We start from the raw sequence: 18931 nt of genomic DNA, 5'->3' as shown, positions 1-18931 counted from the left end.
TTTTGTGAAGGATTAATGAAACTATGAAAACAGCTGAAAGTTGTTTATGCAAATTCATCCCGATATAAAAAAACACCCTCTTGCTCACACGACTGAATCAAATGTACCTGGTTATAACCCTAAAGTGGACGTGGCCTAAACTAATCATCAGGAATGAAAGTATACATAAACCCTGTTTCTGTGCTCCTGGAAACACTGGAAAAACCCACAGGTAGTAATAACTCTGTCAGCATTCTGTGTAAATGTCATTCTGACTGTTCCTCAAACCAACAAACTAGTAGACATCCCAGTCCCAATACACACTGTAACACACACATCCTAGTCCCAATAAACACTGTAATACACACATTCCAGTCCCAATAAACACTGTAATACACACATTCCAGTCCCAATAAACACTATAATACACACATCCCAGTCCCAATATACACTGTAATACACACATCCCAGTCATTCCAGTCCTAATACACACTGTAATACACACATCCCAGTCCCAGTACACACTGTAACACACACATCCTAGTCCCAATAAACACTGTAATACACATATCCCAGTCCCAATAAACACTGTAACACACACATCCCAGTCCCAATACACACTGTAATACACATATCCCAGTCCCAATACACACTGTAATACACACATCCCAGTCCCAATACACACTGTAACACACACATCCCAGTCCCAACACACACTGTAATACACACATCCCAGTCCCAATACACACTGTAATACACACATCCCAGTCCCAATACACACTGTAATACACACACCCCAGTCCCAATACACACTGTAATACACACACCCCAGTCCCAATACACACACCGAAATACACACATCCCAGTCTCAACATACACAGCCTCTGTTCTAGAAATGTAACTAACACCTTCTGAACACAGAAATTGTGACTTTATCGTGTGAGGCTCATTTTAGATGATTGTTGATTGAACATGTTCAGTTCAGTTAATCACAGAGACACGTTAGTGTTTTGTTCATTTCACCCTAAGCCCAATTCTTCTAAGAGGAAGAAAGTTAATGTATAAATGAGTAAACCTGAGACTTCAAGATCATGATGATGTTTTTCATGCAAATCCTCCACTTGTGTCTTTTACATTAAGTGTGTGTGAGTGTGTGTGAGTGTGTGTAGTGAGGAGGAGGACAGCAGCTGAGCATTTTACTTCACTTCACTTTTATATCAACAACAATGCTGTCATTATCAGTGTTGCTGCTGCTTTCAGCTGCATTCTGTACGTCTCCGTGTCGGCTGAATGAATTTAGATTTAATTCCCGTTTCGTGAAAATGACTTGATGACTGTTGATGATGTTCTGTCGCTCTTATTCACAGGTGGTGTTGGAGGTGTGGAGCTCACTCAGACAGACTCTGTGCTGGTGAAGCCTGGAGAGTCGTTCTCCATCTCTTGTAAGATCTCAGTGTCGAGTTATTGTATTAACTGGATACGGCAACCTGCTGGAAAAGCACTGGAATGGCTCGGATATCTGTGTAGCAGTGATAGCACTAATCTCAAAGACACGATGAAGAGCAAGATCAGTTTCAGCCAGGACAAATCCAGCAGCACAGTTTATTTAAGAGGACAAAACTTTCAGGTCGAGGACACGGCTGTGTATTACTGTGCCAGACACACAACACTACAAACTCACTGAAGTCCTGTACAAAAACATCCCTGGTCATTTTCCTCTCTCTGCAGTACACATGTCCCCAGAGGGGTCTGGCATATATGAGCTAGCAGAGCTAAGACACTTCTGTAGTTTAAAGATATCTACATAAAGTTTCATCTTTGTCTCAACATTAAAAAAAATTATTGTCCTGAACACAAGTGAATACACAGTTAAGCCATCATTAATACAACACCAATCTATTCCAAAGTGTTTGTGCAGCTTGCTGAAGTGGATGTCGGTGTAACACACAATTTAAGCTATTATTATAATTATAATTCTTTATGTGCCTCTAGATGTCAGTATTTGTGAAGAAACTCTCTCACTTTAAACATTCTAATCCTCCTCCAGCTTCATTTAACTCACCGGACAGATATTTGATTATTGGGATTCTGCAAAACTGATTCAAATTTAACTACAATAATCTGTGTATTTTAGAAATTTTACAGTTATCGTTTAGATCAATTATAGCATAAATATTGTGAGAAAACATGTTTAAAACTCCAAAGACAACGTTCCAAATATAAAATCTTGTTGAAAGTTGAGTTTATAAACCCACACATCCTCCATCAGATGAATCTCCTCCTCATGATATAAATACATTTCAGATACATTCTCCTCCCATCATCAGCAGATAAACAAATCCAAGTGTCAGAGCTGGATCTCACTCTATTTATATGATGTGATGGTGTCTGTTAAACTTTGGAGAACAGAGAAGACTCCAGTCCAAACAACACACACCATGTTCTCTACATCTCTACTGCTCCTGCTGGCAGCTGCTTCTTGTGAGTGCTTTATCAAATTCATTCATTTACTAGATGAAGAATAAAGGTGCAGCATATATTGTGTGAGATATCACCATGTGTTTTCCTCCACAGATGTACATGGTGAGGAACTGACTCAGCCTGCTTCCATGACAGTCCAGCCAGGCCAGAGTCTCTCCATCCAGTGCAAGGTTTCATATTCAGTTACGAGCTACAATACAGCTTGGATTCGACAACCTGCAGGAAAAGGTCTGGAGTGGATTGGACACATCAGCAGTGGTGGGGGTACAGGTTACAGTGAGAAACTGAAAAATAAGTTCAGCATCTCCAGAGACACTTCTACTAACACAATAACAATTGGAGGACAGAACATGCAGACTGAAGACACAGCTGTGTATTACTGCGCTCGTTACACACAGTGAGACAGAATAGTGGATTCCTCTTACAAAAACCTTATGAGACATGTTACAGACATCCTCTCAGTGTAACTAATAAATCATCTCACTCACACTTTCACTTTCTTCCACTGGAATAAAGTCAGAATCGTTTGCAGCATTTTAAAACACAGTCACACAAATTTTTTTAAATTAGAAATAAAAAACTTTATAGAAAGAGTCTTTATTCTGAACCATTATTAATCCCTTCATTTTACGGGATTTTTAACCAGCAGTTGGAATCAGTGTTTAATGAGTGGATTCAGGAATAATACAGCATGTTTCCAGCAGTGTGTTGTGTTTAACACACAGTCTGTTCTCATAGTCTGAGGTTCAATAACTGAAACAACTGAAGGAGGCAGCAGAGCTCAACAAATAAAGTGAAAAAAAGTGAATCCACAAACTGCATTCTGTATGAGACTCATTCAGTATCAGTCATTATCAGACAAATATCTACATTTTCTCTTCTTTTTCACTCTTTCCATAATGTGTGATTAGTTATTTAGGTTGGACAAGTTGGACAAATAAAAACACTATAATTTATGTAACTAAGTAACTCAGTAACATGACAAGATGTATTTTATAATGCTGTTATAATGTAAGGTTCTAAATTAAACAGAATTATAAATGAATAGAAATAAAGCTTGCTGTGTGTTTTCTTATTATAAATTCACCTGAAAACACCTGATAGTGTATAAACTTACTCATTAACACCTGCCTTAAAATTCTATAATATATATATATATACACAAGATGTATTTTATTTCTATTCATATATATTTATTTCTATTCATATATATATATATATATATATATATATATATATATATATATATATATATATATATATATATATATATATATATATATATATAAGAATCCATCTCATTTTGACCCTAAGATAAGGAGTGTCTCTATGCAAATGTTTTTCTCTGTTATATATTTCCTCCACCTGCGTCTGATAAGATTTCCCACCACACACATCCATTTTTATTTTCCATTACGTTTCATATATTCTGAAAGGAAATAATAAATTATTATAGACAAAGACAGCTGTAGAAATGTTTAAAAATTCTAAACAAATAATGTTTTACTGAAAAGTTTACTCAACCTTTGGTCTTTAACTGTATCCTGTATATTTAAACTGCAGCCACATTAGAAATGTTTGAACATTATGCTGTTCTTTAAGCTTTAAGGCCTGTGATGGTCGCTCTTTCTTTATACACACAGCATCTAAGCAACATGTTGAGGATCAAAGGACTGACAGTGTGTCATAAATATGAGAACATGTTCTCCTGGGATTTACATTAAAGTCATAAACACTAACTTATGAAGCTAAGATATTACAGCTCCATTATATCACCATCTCATTAAACCAGACTGCATCATCCACACGGTTTCATCAACTACATTGTAAGAAACTAATATTTTGTGATTGTGTTGTTTTGACATTTGTAGGAAATGCCTCATGTCTTCCGAAAGCCTAAACACTGTCATGCAAATCAAACCCACATGAACAACTGTCACGTAACACATACTTTTAAGTGTTTTGAGGATTCAGGAACTGACAAAAATATAGTTATGTAAAATATAGCATGTTTATTTATTTTTTTATATATTTGGCATAGATATTATTTAGATATTCAATAGAAATTGTCATTGGAAAGATTTTAGAGTCTTGTTTTTGAAATTCTGATCTGTGTGCCTGATTTCTGAGACCTGGATCAGTTTTTTATATTCATTTAGGTATTTGCAATTAACCAGTCAGCAGGGGGCATGGTCTAACAACAATACATACAGTAGACATATATATGACTTAAGATTTTAATTTCATAGTACTGTTTAACATCTTAAACCCATTGACAATTTGCACAGTGCATAGATTTTGGGCTGATTTGCTCAGCAAAGCAGAAAAGTTAAATTCTTGACTTTCATGTATGTTTTGGAGTCTATATGCATGTTTCTTCAGGCACTGATTCTTGCATCTGGGGTAAGAAGAGATTAGAAAGTTGTATTCGCATTTCACATAGTCTAACTAACTTATCACTAACACACAATAGGTACCTCATTTATCGGTAATAACCTTGAATATGGTTTCCTGTTGCAATTATCATGATGCAGAGGAATTGTAGATCATCCTGCTCAAAAAACATTCAGTTCCTCAATAATTAGGTATCGAAATGTTTTCATCTTTCTTAACCCTTATTCTATCTAAATTCTTTTCACACTTTGAATGCTGGAGTCATTACTTAAATTTAATTAAGCTCCAGGTGACTGGCTACTACCCTTTAATTCTTAATGCCATTGTTCCCCAAAGCAGCAAAACAGACCATAACCATAACGCATCCACCACCATGCTTCACAGGTAAGATGAGGATTTCAGACTTTTGTGTATGTGTACCATATAATCGAGAGCTACATAGATAAAATCTGTGACAATGTTTTCCTCCAAAGTGTACATTTGTTAACAAGCGTTCATGTTTAGTAGACACAAGACCAGATATGTCTACAAACATTAAAATTACCCATGAAGTAGTTCTGCCTTCCTCCATCTGTTGGTGTTATCTTTGCAGGACCCCAAATTCTACAGAAAATAGTGAATAACCAGATCATTCTGATGAATTGTAACACTTGTTTAGCCCACAGACTTTCGTATACTGTATACTACATATATAAATGTATACTCGGGCTGCTTTTGAATGAAGATCAGACATTTGCAGGTCATTCACACCCCCTTATAATTCCAGAAGGTTTACAAACTTATTCAGTGACAGGATGCACCTGTAATTTTTGCTACACTGCTGCCTGTGGTTGTGTTTTTACAGCGAAACTACCCTAAAATGACTAACGAAAGAATTATGGAAATGAAATCCATATATTTATATTTGTTATTTCCTTGTTCATTTTATTTAATTGCAGAGCATTAAACTTTATTACCTTTTCAGACTCAGACCTTTGACTAACTATGTTGTGTTTTGATATAATACAGATTTGTAGCTTTTTATAAGTAACTGAAGACAAATGCAGGCCATTAATAAATGGACAAGGCAACATGGCACCCCACTGAAAGGACGGAAGACAACTCACTGCAACTGCTTCTTCAGATGCACAAGAGTATATCGAACATGAAACCTTTGTCATATTCACCATTGTTTTAGCTCCACCATAGATGTCTACGCTATTATTCCCTGGAAAAAAAGATGAGCTTGTATATTAGGGCCCAGCCTGCTTAAACCATGTATGTCTCGTCCTTCTTCCTCCTGAAACCAACAACAAAGTGAAGATCCCAACATGTACTGTACTGTATACTGACCTCACAGAAGTGTTCAGCAAAGTCACTGTACCAAGGTTACCAAATCAGTGACCCTGGAACTATACCTTTGAGCTTCTGACAGAGCATATTACTACAGTGCTATAGTACTCTGTCCTCTTCCGTCTATGGTTTCTGATGTCATGATGCAAATCCAGGCTGCTGTGTGTCCATGCAGTATTTATGTGCAGCTGAGCTGAGTGGAGCGATCAAGTCTCATCAACACTCACCATGAAGATCCCACTCTCCTTATTCCTGCTACTAATCAGCCTCATAGGTGAGTTCTCATGCCGAATCCCCAATATATTAGACATTAGTTTTCTTTTTAAGTACATTAATTTTTTCTTTTTTCTGTATCAGGTATTCAGTCTCAGAATCTTGAGCCTATTCCCACTGGTTCAGTGGTGAAAAAACCTGGAGAAACTCTGAGTCTTTCCTGTAAAGGATCTGGGTTTAACTTTAGTGGCTATGGCATGTACTGGATCAGACAAGAAGTTGGAAAAGCTCTAGAATGGATTGGGGTTATCTGGTCTGATGCCAGTAAAACAATATACGCCAAAGACATCGAGGGACGTTTGGAAATTACCAGAGACAACTCCAAAAACATGGTGTATCTGCAGCTGACCGGTTTGAATGCCCAGGATTCTGCTGTTTATTACTGTGCTAGAAACCACAGTGGTACATACAGTTAATCAATCATCCAAAATCTCAGATGTGGTCAAAGAGAAAAGTGTATTCAATGTAGAGGTTATTTTCACAAGATCTGTAGGTGGCGCTACAGCTTTACAAATATCCTGTAACATTGTAGGTTTCATTAAAGTACAACATATTCTTATATCCTCAGTCACAACTAGATACTCCACAATTTCTAAGTCTTTCTGTGAGACATTGAACACTGAGACTGTCTCTTATAGTCATAATTTCCTGAAGGAAACAACATGGGAAATAAATAACATTGAATATTCACTAATGTTTATGACCAAAGTATATAAAGCATCCATTTTACAAAATTATCACAACAACAACTGTAACTAAACAAATTCACCATTTTTTTCTTTAATTAAGAAATAAATTGTCACTGTTCACAGATTTCTGCTGTATGAAAAGAAAAGTGATCAGAGTAATCAGTGCCACTGATTATTGGAAAATACAGTTGAAACCAGATATTTACATACTGTACACTTCAGAAAAAACACACAAAAACGTTTATTTCTTTACTGTCATACATTAAATCAGAGTAAACTTTTTTTGTTTTAAATTAATAAATATTAACATATTTTTTGCATTTGTTAAATGTCAGAATCGAGAGAGGGAGAATTTTCATGTATTTTTATCACTTTCATCAAAGTCAGAAGTATACATACACTAAGTTTATCATGCCCTTAAACAAAAAAGAAAAAAAATCCAGATGATTCCATGCTGAGCTTAAGAAGCTTCTGATAGGTAAATTGATTCCATTTGAGTTAATTGATGGCACACCTGTGGATGCATATAAAGGCACACCTCAAACACAGAGCCTCTTTCTTTGACATCATGGGAAAATCAAGAGAAATCAGAAAAAGTATTCTTGACCTCCACAAGTCTGGCTCATCCTTAGGTGCAATTTCCAGATGCCTGAAGGTCCCACGTTCATCCGTTCAGACAATGATGCACAATTATAAAAAACATGGGAATGTACAACCATCATACAGCTCAGGAAGGAGACAGATTCTGAGTCCCAGAGAAGGACGTTTTTTGGTGCAAAATGTGCGAATCAACCCCAGGACAACAGCAAAAGATCTTGTGAAGATGCTGGCTGAAACTGGTAAGACCGTGTCATTATCCACAGTAAAACAAATACTGTATCGCCATGAGCTGAAAGGTTACTCTGGGAGGAGAAAGCCATTACTTCAAAACCACCATAAAAAAGCCAGACCACAGTTTGCAGCTGCACATGGGGGGAAAAATCTTAATTTCTGGAGACATGTCCTGTGTTCTGATGAAACAAAAATGTAACTGTTCGGCCATAATGATAAACGGTATATTTGGAGGGAAAAGGGCGAAGTTTTGAAGCCTCAGAACACCATCCCAACTGTGAAGTATGCGGGTGGTAGTATAATGTTGTGGGACTGCTTTGCTGCATAAGGGACTGGTGCACTTTACAAAATAGATGGCATCATGAGAAAAGAAAATTATGTGGATATATTAAAGAAACATCTGAAGACATCAGCCAGGAAGTTAAAGCTTGGGTGAAAATGGCTCTTAGAAAAAGTGGACAATGACCCCAAGCATACTTCCAAATTAGTTACACAGTGGCTTAAGGACAACAGAGTCAAGGTATTGGAGTAGTCATCACAAAGCCCTGATCTCAATCCCATAGAAAAGTTGTGGGCGGCACTGAAAAGGCGAGAGCGAGCAAGAAGACCTACAAACCTGACCAGGTTACACCAGTTCTGTCAAGAAGAGTGGGCCAAAATTCCAGCAAACTATTGTAGAAAGCTTGTGGAAGGAAACCCAAAACTTTTGGCCCAAGTGAAACAGTTTCAGGCAATTCTACCCAATACTAAGGAAGTGTATGTATACTTCTGACTTTGATGAAAGTGATAATAAAAATACATAAAAATTCTCCCTCGCTCGATTCTGACATTTAACAAATGCAAAAAATGTTAATTTTTTTTATTTAAAACATGAAAAGTTTACTCTGATTTAATGTATGACAGTAAAAAAAAAAAGTTATTGTGATTTTTTCTGAAGTGTATGTAAATATCTGGTTTCATCTGTATCTTCAGTATTGTAGCAGTAACGTCATGTCACAGTAGAACCAAATGATGCAGAATTACACAATTTCATGGGTTTTGTTTTTACTTTATACAATAAATTCTCAGCACCAGCATCCACCACCTCTACAGTTCCTGACATCACACCACCTGGTGCTTTATTATTGTCCTATAACAACACACATGTGTTTTACTCCTTACTGAATATGCTGATATAAAGACTATGTTCACTTCACATACATTCACTTGAGAATATCTCTTAATGTTCAAATATAGATTAGAGATGTTTCTGAGATGAGGAGGTTTTTACATCTAGAGAAATCCATGTTTCACATGAAAAAAATGACAGTTTCTGAAAAAAAATAAAATAAATAACAGACTGTTCGTCTGGATGTTACAGTTGATCCACAGTGATGGACTAAAAAGAAGACCAGCATAACAATATGCAAATGAATATGTAAAATGTTCCCCTTACAGCTACATATAGAGAAATATCAGCCACGGTCACTGTGGGCTCTGGAGAGTTTAGCACTGCTTTTAGTTATACGATGTTCCTTCCAGTTCTGCTGCTGCTGGCAGCTTCATCCTGTGAGTTTCACTTCACTAATGATCTCAGAGCTGCTAGTAAATTCCTGCAGTTATAACCTACTGTACATAGATTTTTGACTGGAATTGTGACATGTCTTTTTTTCAGATGTGGAATGTGCAGTAGAGCTCACTCAGGACACCTCAGTGATGTTAAAGCCTGGAGATTCTTTAATCCTCAGCTGTAAAGTATCCGGTTACTCAGTTACTGATAACAGCTACGCCACAGCTTGGATCCGACATCCTGCAGGGAAATCTCTGGAATGGATAAACAACATTTGGGGGGGTGGAGTTATAGGTAATAAAGAGTCTCTAAAAAGCAAGTTCAGTATTTCTAAAGATGCCTCCAGCAGCACGGTGACACTGAGAGGACAGAACATGCAGACTGAAGACACAGCTGTGTATTACTGCGCTCGTATACCACACAGTGACACGACAAGCTGCAGTGCTGCACAAAAACCTCATCACAATTCACTTCTTTAATTAAATAATAACTACATTTTACTGAGTAACTAATCCCCATATTACAATTATTTCAGCATAGACACCAACACTGGCATTAATAAAATAAATAAATAAAAATTTACTTAGGAATAATAGTCTCTTTTTTAACCAGTTGAAATGAAATGTGTCTGCAAAAGACATTTATTATAAAGAACAACATTCATTCACACTCAGCACTCAGGCTTTAACTCTTCATCCTGAATGAACAAAAACCATCCAAAAACTCCTCAATCTATATCTAATAATTAATAAGAATCTCATGTAATTAAATGTGAAATGTGAACATTGTATAATTTGATTACATATTTTTGGTAATGTACCAATGAATAGGAAAAAAACAAACACAAAAAGTTTTTTATCATCTCACCAAATGAGTTTTATTAATTGGTCATTGGAAAACCAGAATTAGCTAAAATGTTAACTTTAAATATTTTTATTTCATGTTTCTGTACTTGTGTAAAGCTGCTTTGAGACAATGTCTATTGTTAAATGCATTACAGAAATAAATTGAGTTGAACTGACAGATTGAGAAATATTGAAGTAGATGTTCACAAAAGAGAGAAAAAGAGCTCGGTGCCATAATCATTGAGACTAATATTGATTTCCCAATTAACTGATTATTTAAACCAAATGATTTACTACATTACTGCTGATACTGTATCTGAGTGTTTTCTCTCTTTTAAACCATGCTGATAAAAATGATCCATTACTGAATTCCTATTTACTTTATTTTCATTGCTGGTCCATGTGAATTTTTTTTAAATTGACAGCCAGGACATTTGAAACTTTTACTCATTTTAGGTTTGTATCATCTGACACCAGGTCTTTTTGCCACTAGAGGGCAGTCTGTACAAACTCCACCATCTCTATCTGTTTCCTTCTGCACATTTAGGCAATCTCTCTTTTCACATTCTGCTCTGACTGCATCCAGCATCATGACACTCGGATTAAACTCAGTTACATAAAATGTCTGTGGTGACCTGTTTAGTGTTGATCAGTAAATAAGGCTCTTTATTATGGAAAACCTGATTTCATGGAAAATTCAATTGGAGTCGATCGAGTGAAACGAATGATTGTGTAATTTTATACAAACAAAAGCCTGATTAAACATTTGATTGATTTAGATCTTGTACGTATCAATGTTCAAAAGCATCTTCAAGCATACGTAATAATTATTATGTTAAAATTAATTTGTGTTCCTTATTTACTTAATTGAGACTCTAAGATTTCTGGTTTTGGAAAATGACAGTATTTCAGAATCAGAATCAGCTTTATTGCCAGGCATGTTTACACATGTGAGGAATTTGTTTTAGTGACATGATCTCCACGGTGTAACAGGATGTCATATGCAGTATAGAAGAGATTGTATGTACACATTTACAGGTGTGAAATGTGCAGTTTAAATAAACATATGCAAATAAGTATACAATATATACAATTTGTATGTACACATGTGCAATTGTGAAATGTGCAGTTGAAGTAAACAGTACAGACAATATGTATGTATGTATGTACAGAGTGCAAGTATGAAATGTGCAAATTGAGGTATACATAGTGCAAATATTAGGAGTTGTGTGTTCCATGGTGTTAATTGTTCATCAGGTGGATTTCTTGAGGGAAGAAACTGTTCCTATGTCCGGTCGTTCTGGAGCTCAGGGCTCTGTAGCGCCGACCAGATGGCAACAGTTCAAAGAGGGAGTGTGCTGGATGTGAGGGGTCCAGGGTGATTTTCTTTGCTCTTTTGCACACTCTGGAGGAGTACAGGTCTTGAAGAGTGGGGGGAGATGTGCCAATGATTCGCTCAGCAGTCCGGACTACACTCTGTAGTCTTCTGAGATCGAATTTGGTGGCTGAGCTGAACCAAACAGTTACTGAGGTGCAGAGGATGGATTCGATGATGGCAGTGTAAAACTGTTTCAGCAAATCCTGTGGCAGGTTGAACTTCTTTAGCTGACGAAGGAAGTACAACCTCTGCTGAGCCTTTTTCACAATGGAGTCAATGTGAATGTCCCACTTCAGGTCCTGGGAGATTGTGGTTCCCAGGAATCTGAATGACTCCACTGCTGTGACAATGCTGTCCATGATGGTTAGTGGGGGAAGAGCAGGGGGGTTTCTCCTGAAGTCTGTAAAGTAATGCTACTGACACGCAGTTTCAGTAATAAGACGTGTTTTGTTCTTTATTCAGTACTGCCGCGCATATGCAAAAGTAGGAGGAGTCATAACATCAACTACGGAGGCCTAAGTAGCACTTAAAGAAACACTGCCAAAATGACAATACATTACATCTCCCCTCCTAAGCATGAAACAAAACCATGCTAAAATAATCACTTGTCTACATATACAGACATCACAAGAATTAGACATTGCGGCGTTTACTCTTTAAATCTGAAACTTGCATGTTCACATATAAAAGGGATTTTAACACAACATGCAGACATCCTCGTCAAAACACAATCTATCAAACAATGAACTGTTGAACACAAACAGATGTAACTAGGAAGGAGAGGTTGCTAGCACATCACTTCCACAAGCGTCTTTACCACGCCTTTCCCTAACTACAAGCAGAGCCTGTCTGGAGGCTTCACCACTCTGCCTCGTCTAGTAGTATATTGCCCAGTTGACAATGTCTGCTTAGCAGCCCTTAGTTCTGCAGGTGATGCTTGGGATGGATTAGGATGATCCACAGACCTTGGCTCCTCGACACTCACTGACTCTGGTGTCTCTGTCCACTGATCACCGTTAAGCCTGTGACGAGACTCGTTAGCAGCTGCTGTGCTCTTGCGAAGATGCTGAATGTTGCGACGGAACTCTCTGCTTCCACAGTCAACAACATAAGATCTTGGGGCACAGTGTGATCTCACAACTACTCCAGGAGACCATGTGTGACTGCCAGGATGTGGTTGCATCCTTACTTCATCTCCAGGGCTCAGCGCAGCACGAGGGCGGCTTGCCCTTTTTCGGTCGTAGTAAAACTTCTGAACACTTTTGTTTTTGTCTAGTTGCCGTTTAACTTTAAGGGGGTCGTACGCTGTTGGTGTGAGCAGCAGACGGGCAGCAGGCAGGTTGTTGCGGGGACGCCTGGCCATCAGCAACTGAGCTGGTGAAAGGCCGACTGACTCCAGTGGCGTCGTTCTGTAGTCAAGCAGTGCAAGATGCTTGTCTGGTGCCTTACACCAAAGTTTTTTAACAGTCTGGACTGCGCGCTCTGCCTCACCATTAGAGTGTGGCGTATGTGGGGATGATGTTTTGTGAATGATTCCATAACTTCGGCAGAAATCCTTAAACTCATCCGCTGAATATTGTGGCCCATTGTCTGTTCGAAGGATAATTGGGATTCCATGTCTGCTGAATTGAGCCTTGAGCTTTTCTATTACAGCACGACAGTGTAAGCCCTTCAGCTTCTCCACTTCGATGAATTTTGAGTAGTAATCCACCAACAGAACATAATGGTTTCCTTCAAACTCAAACAGGTCAGAAGCTACTTCTTCGAATGGAAGATCAGGCGTTTCTGTTGGTTTGAGCGGTTGTCTAGGTAACCGATTCTGAAAGTCTGCACACTTGCCGCAGTTCTTCACCATTTGCTCAATATCCGAACTCATGCCTGGCCAGTATAGGACCTCGCGAGCTCTCTGCTTGCTCTTCACTATACCTAAGTGAGACTGATGTATAAGCTTCAGCATATGTTCTCGCATGGAAGGAGGTACAACTATACGAAGGCCTTTATAGACAACACCATCAGCAACGACAAGTTGGCTTCGTGAGTCCCAAAACGGCTGAACTGCAGTAGGTACATCACGCCTGTGGTCTGGCCAACCTTGTCGGATTATGTGCTGAAGACCGCTGAGCTCCTTCTTTGTGCAGTCCTGGAGCTCTGAATATTTCTGCTCACTCACCGAAACAAAGTTGAGCATGGAGACACAGTCAAAGCCATCCATCTCTGGCTTGTTTTCAGGCAACTGAGCTCTAGACAGTGTGTCAGGCAGTTCCATATCCTTTCCTCGTCTGTACTTTACAGACAGATCATACCACTGCAGGCGGAGGCGCATTCTTTGTATTCGCATGGGGGTAGAGAGCAGTGGTTTTCTAAAAATATCTTCCAGGGGTTTATGGTCGTTGTACACTGTGACGTGGTTTCCAAATATGTAATTGTGGAACTTGACACATGCATGAACTATGGAGAGCATTTCCTTCTCAATTTGCGCATAGCGCGTTTCTGTATCTGTCAGAGACCTGGACGAGAAAGCCACTGGATGGCTGTCCTGAAGTAAGACAGCACCGAGGCCATTGCTGCTGGCATCACAGAATATCTCAACAGGCTTGGATGGATCGAAAAAATGCAGTACGGGGGACCTTGTGCACAAGTCCTTGAGTTTGTCAAACGCTTGCTGTTGTGCTGGTTGCCATGCAAATTCAACATCCGCTTTCAGGAGCTGTCTTAGAGGAGCGTCGACTTCGCTGAGGTTTGGCAGGAATTTAGACAGATAGGTGACAAAACCTAGGAAACGACGAACACCATCCTTGTCCGTCGGTGTTGGCATGGACTTGACAGCCTCTATTTTCGCTGGGTCTGCCTTCAGACCTTCTGATGTTATTAGGTGGCCTACGTAGGGCACCGAAGACTGCCTGATATGGCATTTGCCGAAATTGAGGCTCAGATTATAGCTTGTTGCTCTCTGAATGACTTTGCGGAGGGTCTCATCATGTTCCTTTACTGAGGGTGCTGCGATGAGAATGTCGTCCATGACACTTATTGCTCCGCTGACACCCTCAAGCATCTCATCCATAATACGCTGAAAGATCTCCGGTGCGCATTTTAGGCCAAAAGGTAACCCTAAGCCACCTAAATCTACCAATGGGCGTGTTAAAGGTTGTCAAAAATGATGATGCTTCATCTAGTTCTATTTGTAGGAAACCAGATTTTTGCATCCAAGACCGAGAACACTTTAGCACCAGGCATTGCAGAGACTACCTCTTCGATTGTTCGCATTGGGTAATGTTCTCTCTTTATGACCTTATTCAAGTCGCTTGGGTCAATGCAGATCCTTATCTTGCCGTTACGGACAGCTGCTACCATTGAACTCACCCACTCAGTCGGCTGGCTGACTTTTGTGATGTATCCTTCTTTAGCCATCTCATGTAGCTTCTCTATTATTTTCTTTTTCAGCGCAGCTGGTTGACGGCGGACAGGATGAACTACACCTTTTGCATCAGGATCAATTTTAATTGTGTATTTGCCTGGTAAAGTTCCAGTAGTGTGAGTCAGCTCTGGGTAATCGTCTAGTCCAGTTGGCACTTTTTGTTCCGTTGTCGTATGACCGTAATGCGTCTTATTTCCTTTGTTAGTAGGCTGCAATGCATCAAGTCGCATAACTAAGCCTAATGCTTCTGCTGTCGCACCGCTGAGTACATTTTCCTGAGAGATGTCCACAATCTCAAATTCTGTTAAAATCTCAGCATCCTTATTTTCTGATTCTGATCGCATCTGTACACTGACTGCGTTTACTGATCTTTTTCGGCATACTGCCACCCAGTGGTTCGGTTTGTGACAGTACGAGCATACAGAGCCTTTTGCTGGACATTTACCTTGATTCCACTTATGCTGTTGGTCTTTGCCGCAACTTGGACAGGTTGTTGGTCGGTTTGCATGTATGTCTTTCTGCACAAATTTTGTCTGATTTTTCTGAAATGTTTTCTTGTCTGCTGTTTGGTATTTTGTTTTCATCTTCACTGCTTGCACCTGAGATTCTTCTTCTCTGACAATTTTAATTTGCTTCTGTGACAGTTCAAACTGCTGGGCGATTTCAATTGCTTTTGGTAGCGTTAAATCTTCCCCTTTGTCTAACAGTCTCTCTTGGACGCGCTTTTCTCTGACACCCGCGATTATTGCATCGATTAACATATCATCTGGATCACCAAACTCGCAATCCATGAGCAGAAGTCTCAAATCTTTCACAAAGTGATCAAAACCTTCCGTGACTCCTTGTTTTCTTTGTTTAAATCGGTGTCTGGCTATTCTCTTATTTTTCCTCGGCCTTATATAGGTACCAAACTTGTCCAGGACTTTAGACGGGTCATCTTTCTCACCTTCGCCCCAGTGTAGCGTCTTATATATCTCTCTGCCCTGCTCATACTCTTGGAACAAATCTGGAGCATCCCAGTCGATCTTAGGGTGATCAAACTGTGATGATGCCATACTCTGTTTATTATCTGTTCCTGACAGACTTCTGACACCATGTAAAGTAATGCTACTGACACGCAGTTTCAGTAATAAGACGTGTTTTGTTCTTTATTCAGTACTGCCGCGCATATGCAAAAGTAGGAGGAGTCATAACATCAACTACGGAGGCCTAAGTAGCACTTAAAGAAACACTGCCAAAATGACAATACATTACAAAGTCCACTATAAACTCCACTGTCTTGAGCATGTTCAGCTCCAGGTTGTTTAGGCTGCACCAGAAAGCCAGCCACTCAACCTCCAGTCTGTAAGCAGACTGTATTTATGTACATATAAGAATCCATCCCACGTTGACCCTAAGATAAGGAGTGTCTCTATGCAAATGTCCTCCTCTGTTATAGATTTAAGCAACAAAGACCAAGAGCATTTACTTCTTCTGCTCCAACACACACCATGATCTCTACATCCCTACTGCTGCTGCTGCTGGCAGCCGTACACTGTAAGTGTTTTTACATTTGACATGTAATACAGTTTTGGTTCCTTAAAGCTTTTTGCTTTTACATCATTAAAATAACTTTTCTTTAACAGGTGTTCACAGTGTTGAGCTGATCCAGACCGGATCCACAGTATTAACTCCTGGTCAGTCACTGACTCTGACCTGTAAAGTGGCTGGATATTCATTAACTGATAGCAGCTACTGTACACACTGGATACTACAACCTGCAGGAAAAACTCTGGAATGGATCGGAGAAATATGTTCTGGTGGGAGCACTTACTATAGTGAGAAACTGAAAAGCAGGTTTCAGGTATCCAGAGACACGTCCAGCAGCACAGTGACATTAACAGGACAGAACATGCAGACTGAAGACACAGCTGTGTATTATTGTGCTCGGCGACCACAGTGAGACGAATAAACAGCATGCCTGTACAAAAACTCCTCCTTCGACGTTCACAATAACAGGACACAAGACACAACACTGATCAATACAAGGTTAAATTAAAAAAATTATCCCACAAATGATCACAAAACATTTCAATCTAGTTATTTGTTTAAGTTAATGATGTTGATTTAAATCCATATTATTATATCTCTAATATTGCTGCACATCATAAAGACTATTATAATCACAACACTTTCCTGAACTTTACTTTACTGTCGTGTCTTTGTCTAATAATAATCACATCAACAAATTAGAATTTGTGTAAAAATGTCTGAGCAAGTGTGGATCAGAAAACTGGATCAGACAACAAGCTGGAAAAGCTCTAGAATGGATTAGGGTTATCTCGTCTGATGCCAGTAAAACAATATACGCCAAAGACATTGAGGGACGTTTGGAAATTACCAGAGACAACTCCAAAAACATGGTGTATCTGCAGCTGACTGGTTTGAATGCCCAGGATTCTGCTGTTTATTACTGTGCTAGAAACCACAGTGGTACAAACATGTTAATCAATTGTCCAAAATCTCAGATGTGGTCAAAGAGAAAAGCGTATTCAATGTAGAGGCCATTTTCACAAGATCTGTAGGTGGCGCTACATCTTAACAAATATACTGTAACATTGTAGGTTTCATTAAAGTACAACATATTCTCATATCCTCAGTCACATCTAGATATTCCACAATTTCTATGTATTTCTGTGAGACATTGAACACTGAGACTGTCTCTTATACAGTAGTCATAATTTCCTGAAACAGTGATCATAGTAATCAGTGCCACTTATTATTGGAAAATAATTATCTTCAGGTTTGTAGCAGTAACTTCATGTCACAGTAGAACCAAAGGATGCAGAATTACACAATTTCATGGGTTTTGTTTTTACTTTATACAATAAATTATCAGCACCTGCATCCACCACCTCTACAATTCCTGACATCACACCACCTCGTCCTTGATTATTGTCCTATAACACACACATCTGTTTTATTCCTTACTGAATATGCCAATATGAAGAGTGTGTTCACTTCACAGAAATTCACCTGAGAACATCTTTTAATGTTCCAACTTTTATAGATTTAAAATGACAGATTAGAGATGTTCATGAGATGAGGAGGTTTTTACATCTAGAGAAATCCATGTTTCACCTTCTAAGTTTCTCAGAAGTGCAAGATGACGACATCAACTAGCTTTCTGTCAGTTGGTTTGATGAGATTGTAGTGCTAAATTTTAAACTACAATTAGATTTTTTAAATGTACACTTTTTAAATCAAGAAAATAAACACTTACATCTCTAAGTTATGATTGAGATTGATCATGATCAGATTACTGTTCTGCAGTCCACTGAGTAATTGTTCTTCATCCAGTGGGATTCACTTCCACATAATTGTAGGAAATGATAAATATTATAGAGAGGAGAAAATCATACCAATAGTAAGAAGCTGGAGACTGTATAAATCTATACCATATCAGTTTAATCAGGTGTGTATCGAGTAGGCAAAATTTCAAATTGTTGAATAAAGTGAGAATGAGTGTGTGTGTGCCCTGCGATGGGTTGGCACTCCGTCCAGGGTGTATCCTGCGCCTTGATGCCCGATGATGCCTGAGATAGGCACAGGCTCCCCGTGACCCGAGGTAGTTCGGATAAAGTGGTAGAAAATGAGTGAGAGTGAGAGAGAGTGAGTGAATAAAGTGAGCAGAGACTGCAAGTCCACTTCTGTGAATGTGAATGAAAGAGGACGGTGCTTACAATTACAACACTATGAGAAATTTGCATATACAGTAAGACTTTG

The 18931-nt window shown here is 38.8% G+C and overlaps 3 gene segments (V, D, J or C); all 3 read left to right on the top strand.

Annotated features, from left to right (window-relative positions):
- The first annotated feature begins 1155 nt into the window (after positions 1 to 1155).
- Positions 1156 to 1700, top strand: LOC125138803. The segment is given in 2 exon segments: positions 1156 to 1248; positions 1347 to 1700. Coding segments are annotated over 2 exon segments (360 nt in total).
- Positions 1701 to 5844: 4144 nt separating this feature from the next.
- On the top strand, positions 5845 to 7077 carry LOC125138786. The segment is given in 2 exon segments: positions 5845 to 6460; positions 6544 to 7077. Coding segments are annotated over 2 exon segments (378 nt in total).
- Positions 7078 to 9448: 2371 nt separating this feature from the next.
- On the top strand, positions 9449 to 10007 carry LOC113646011. The segment is given in 2 exon segments: positions 9449 to 9527; positions 9634 to 10007. Coding segments are annotated over 2 exon segments (414 nt in total).
- The last annotated feature ends 8924 nt before the right edge of the window (positions 10008 to 18931 follow it).

This window comes from Tachysurus fulvidraco, chromosome 15 (assembly GCF_022655615.1).
Source record: "Tachysurus fulvidraco isolate hzauxx_2018 chromosome 15, HZAU_PFXX_2.0, whole genome shotgun sequence".
NCBI classification, from domain to species: domain Eukaryota; kingdom Metazoa; phylum Chordata; class Actinopteri; order Siluriformes; family Bagridae; genus Tachysurus; species Tachysurus fulvidraco.
The sequence above is the reverse complement of the archived record's forward strand: the minus strand, read 5'-3'. Positions and strand labels throughout refer to the sequence as shown.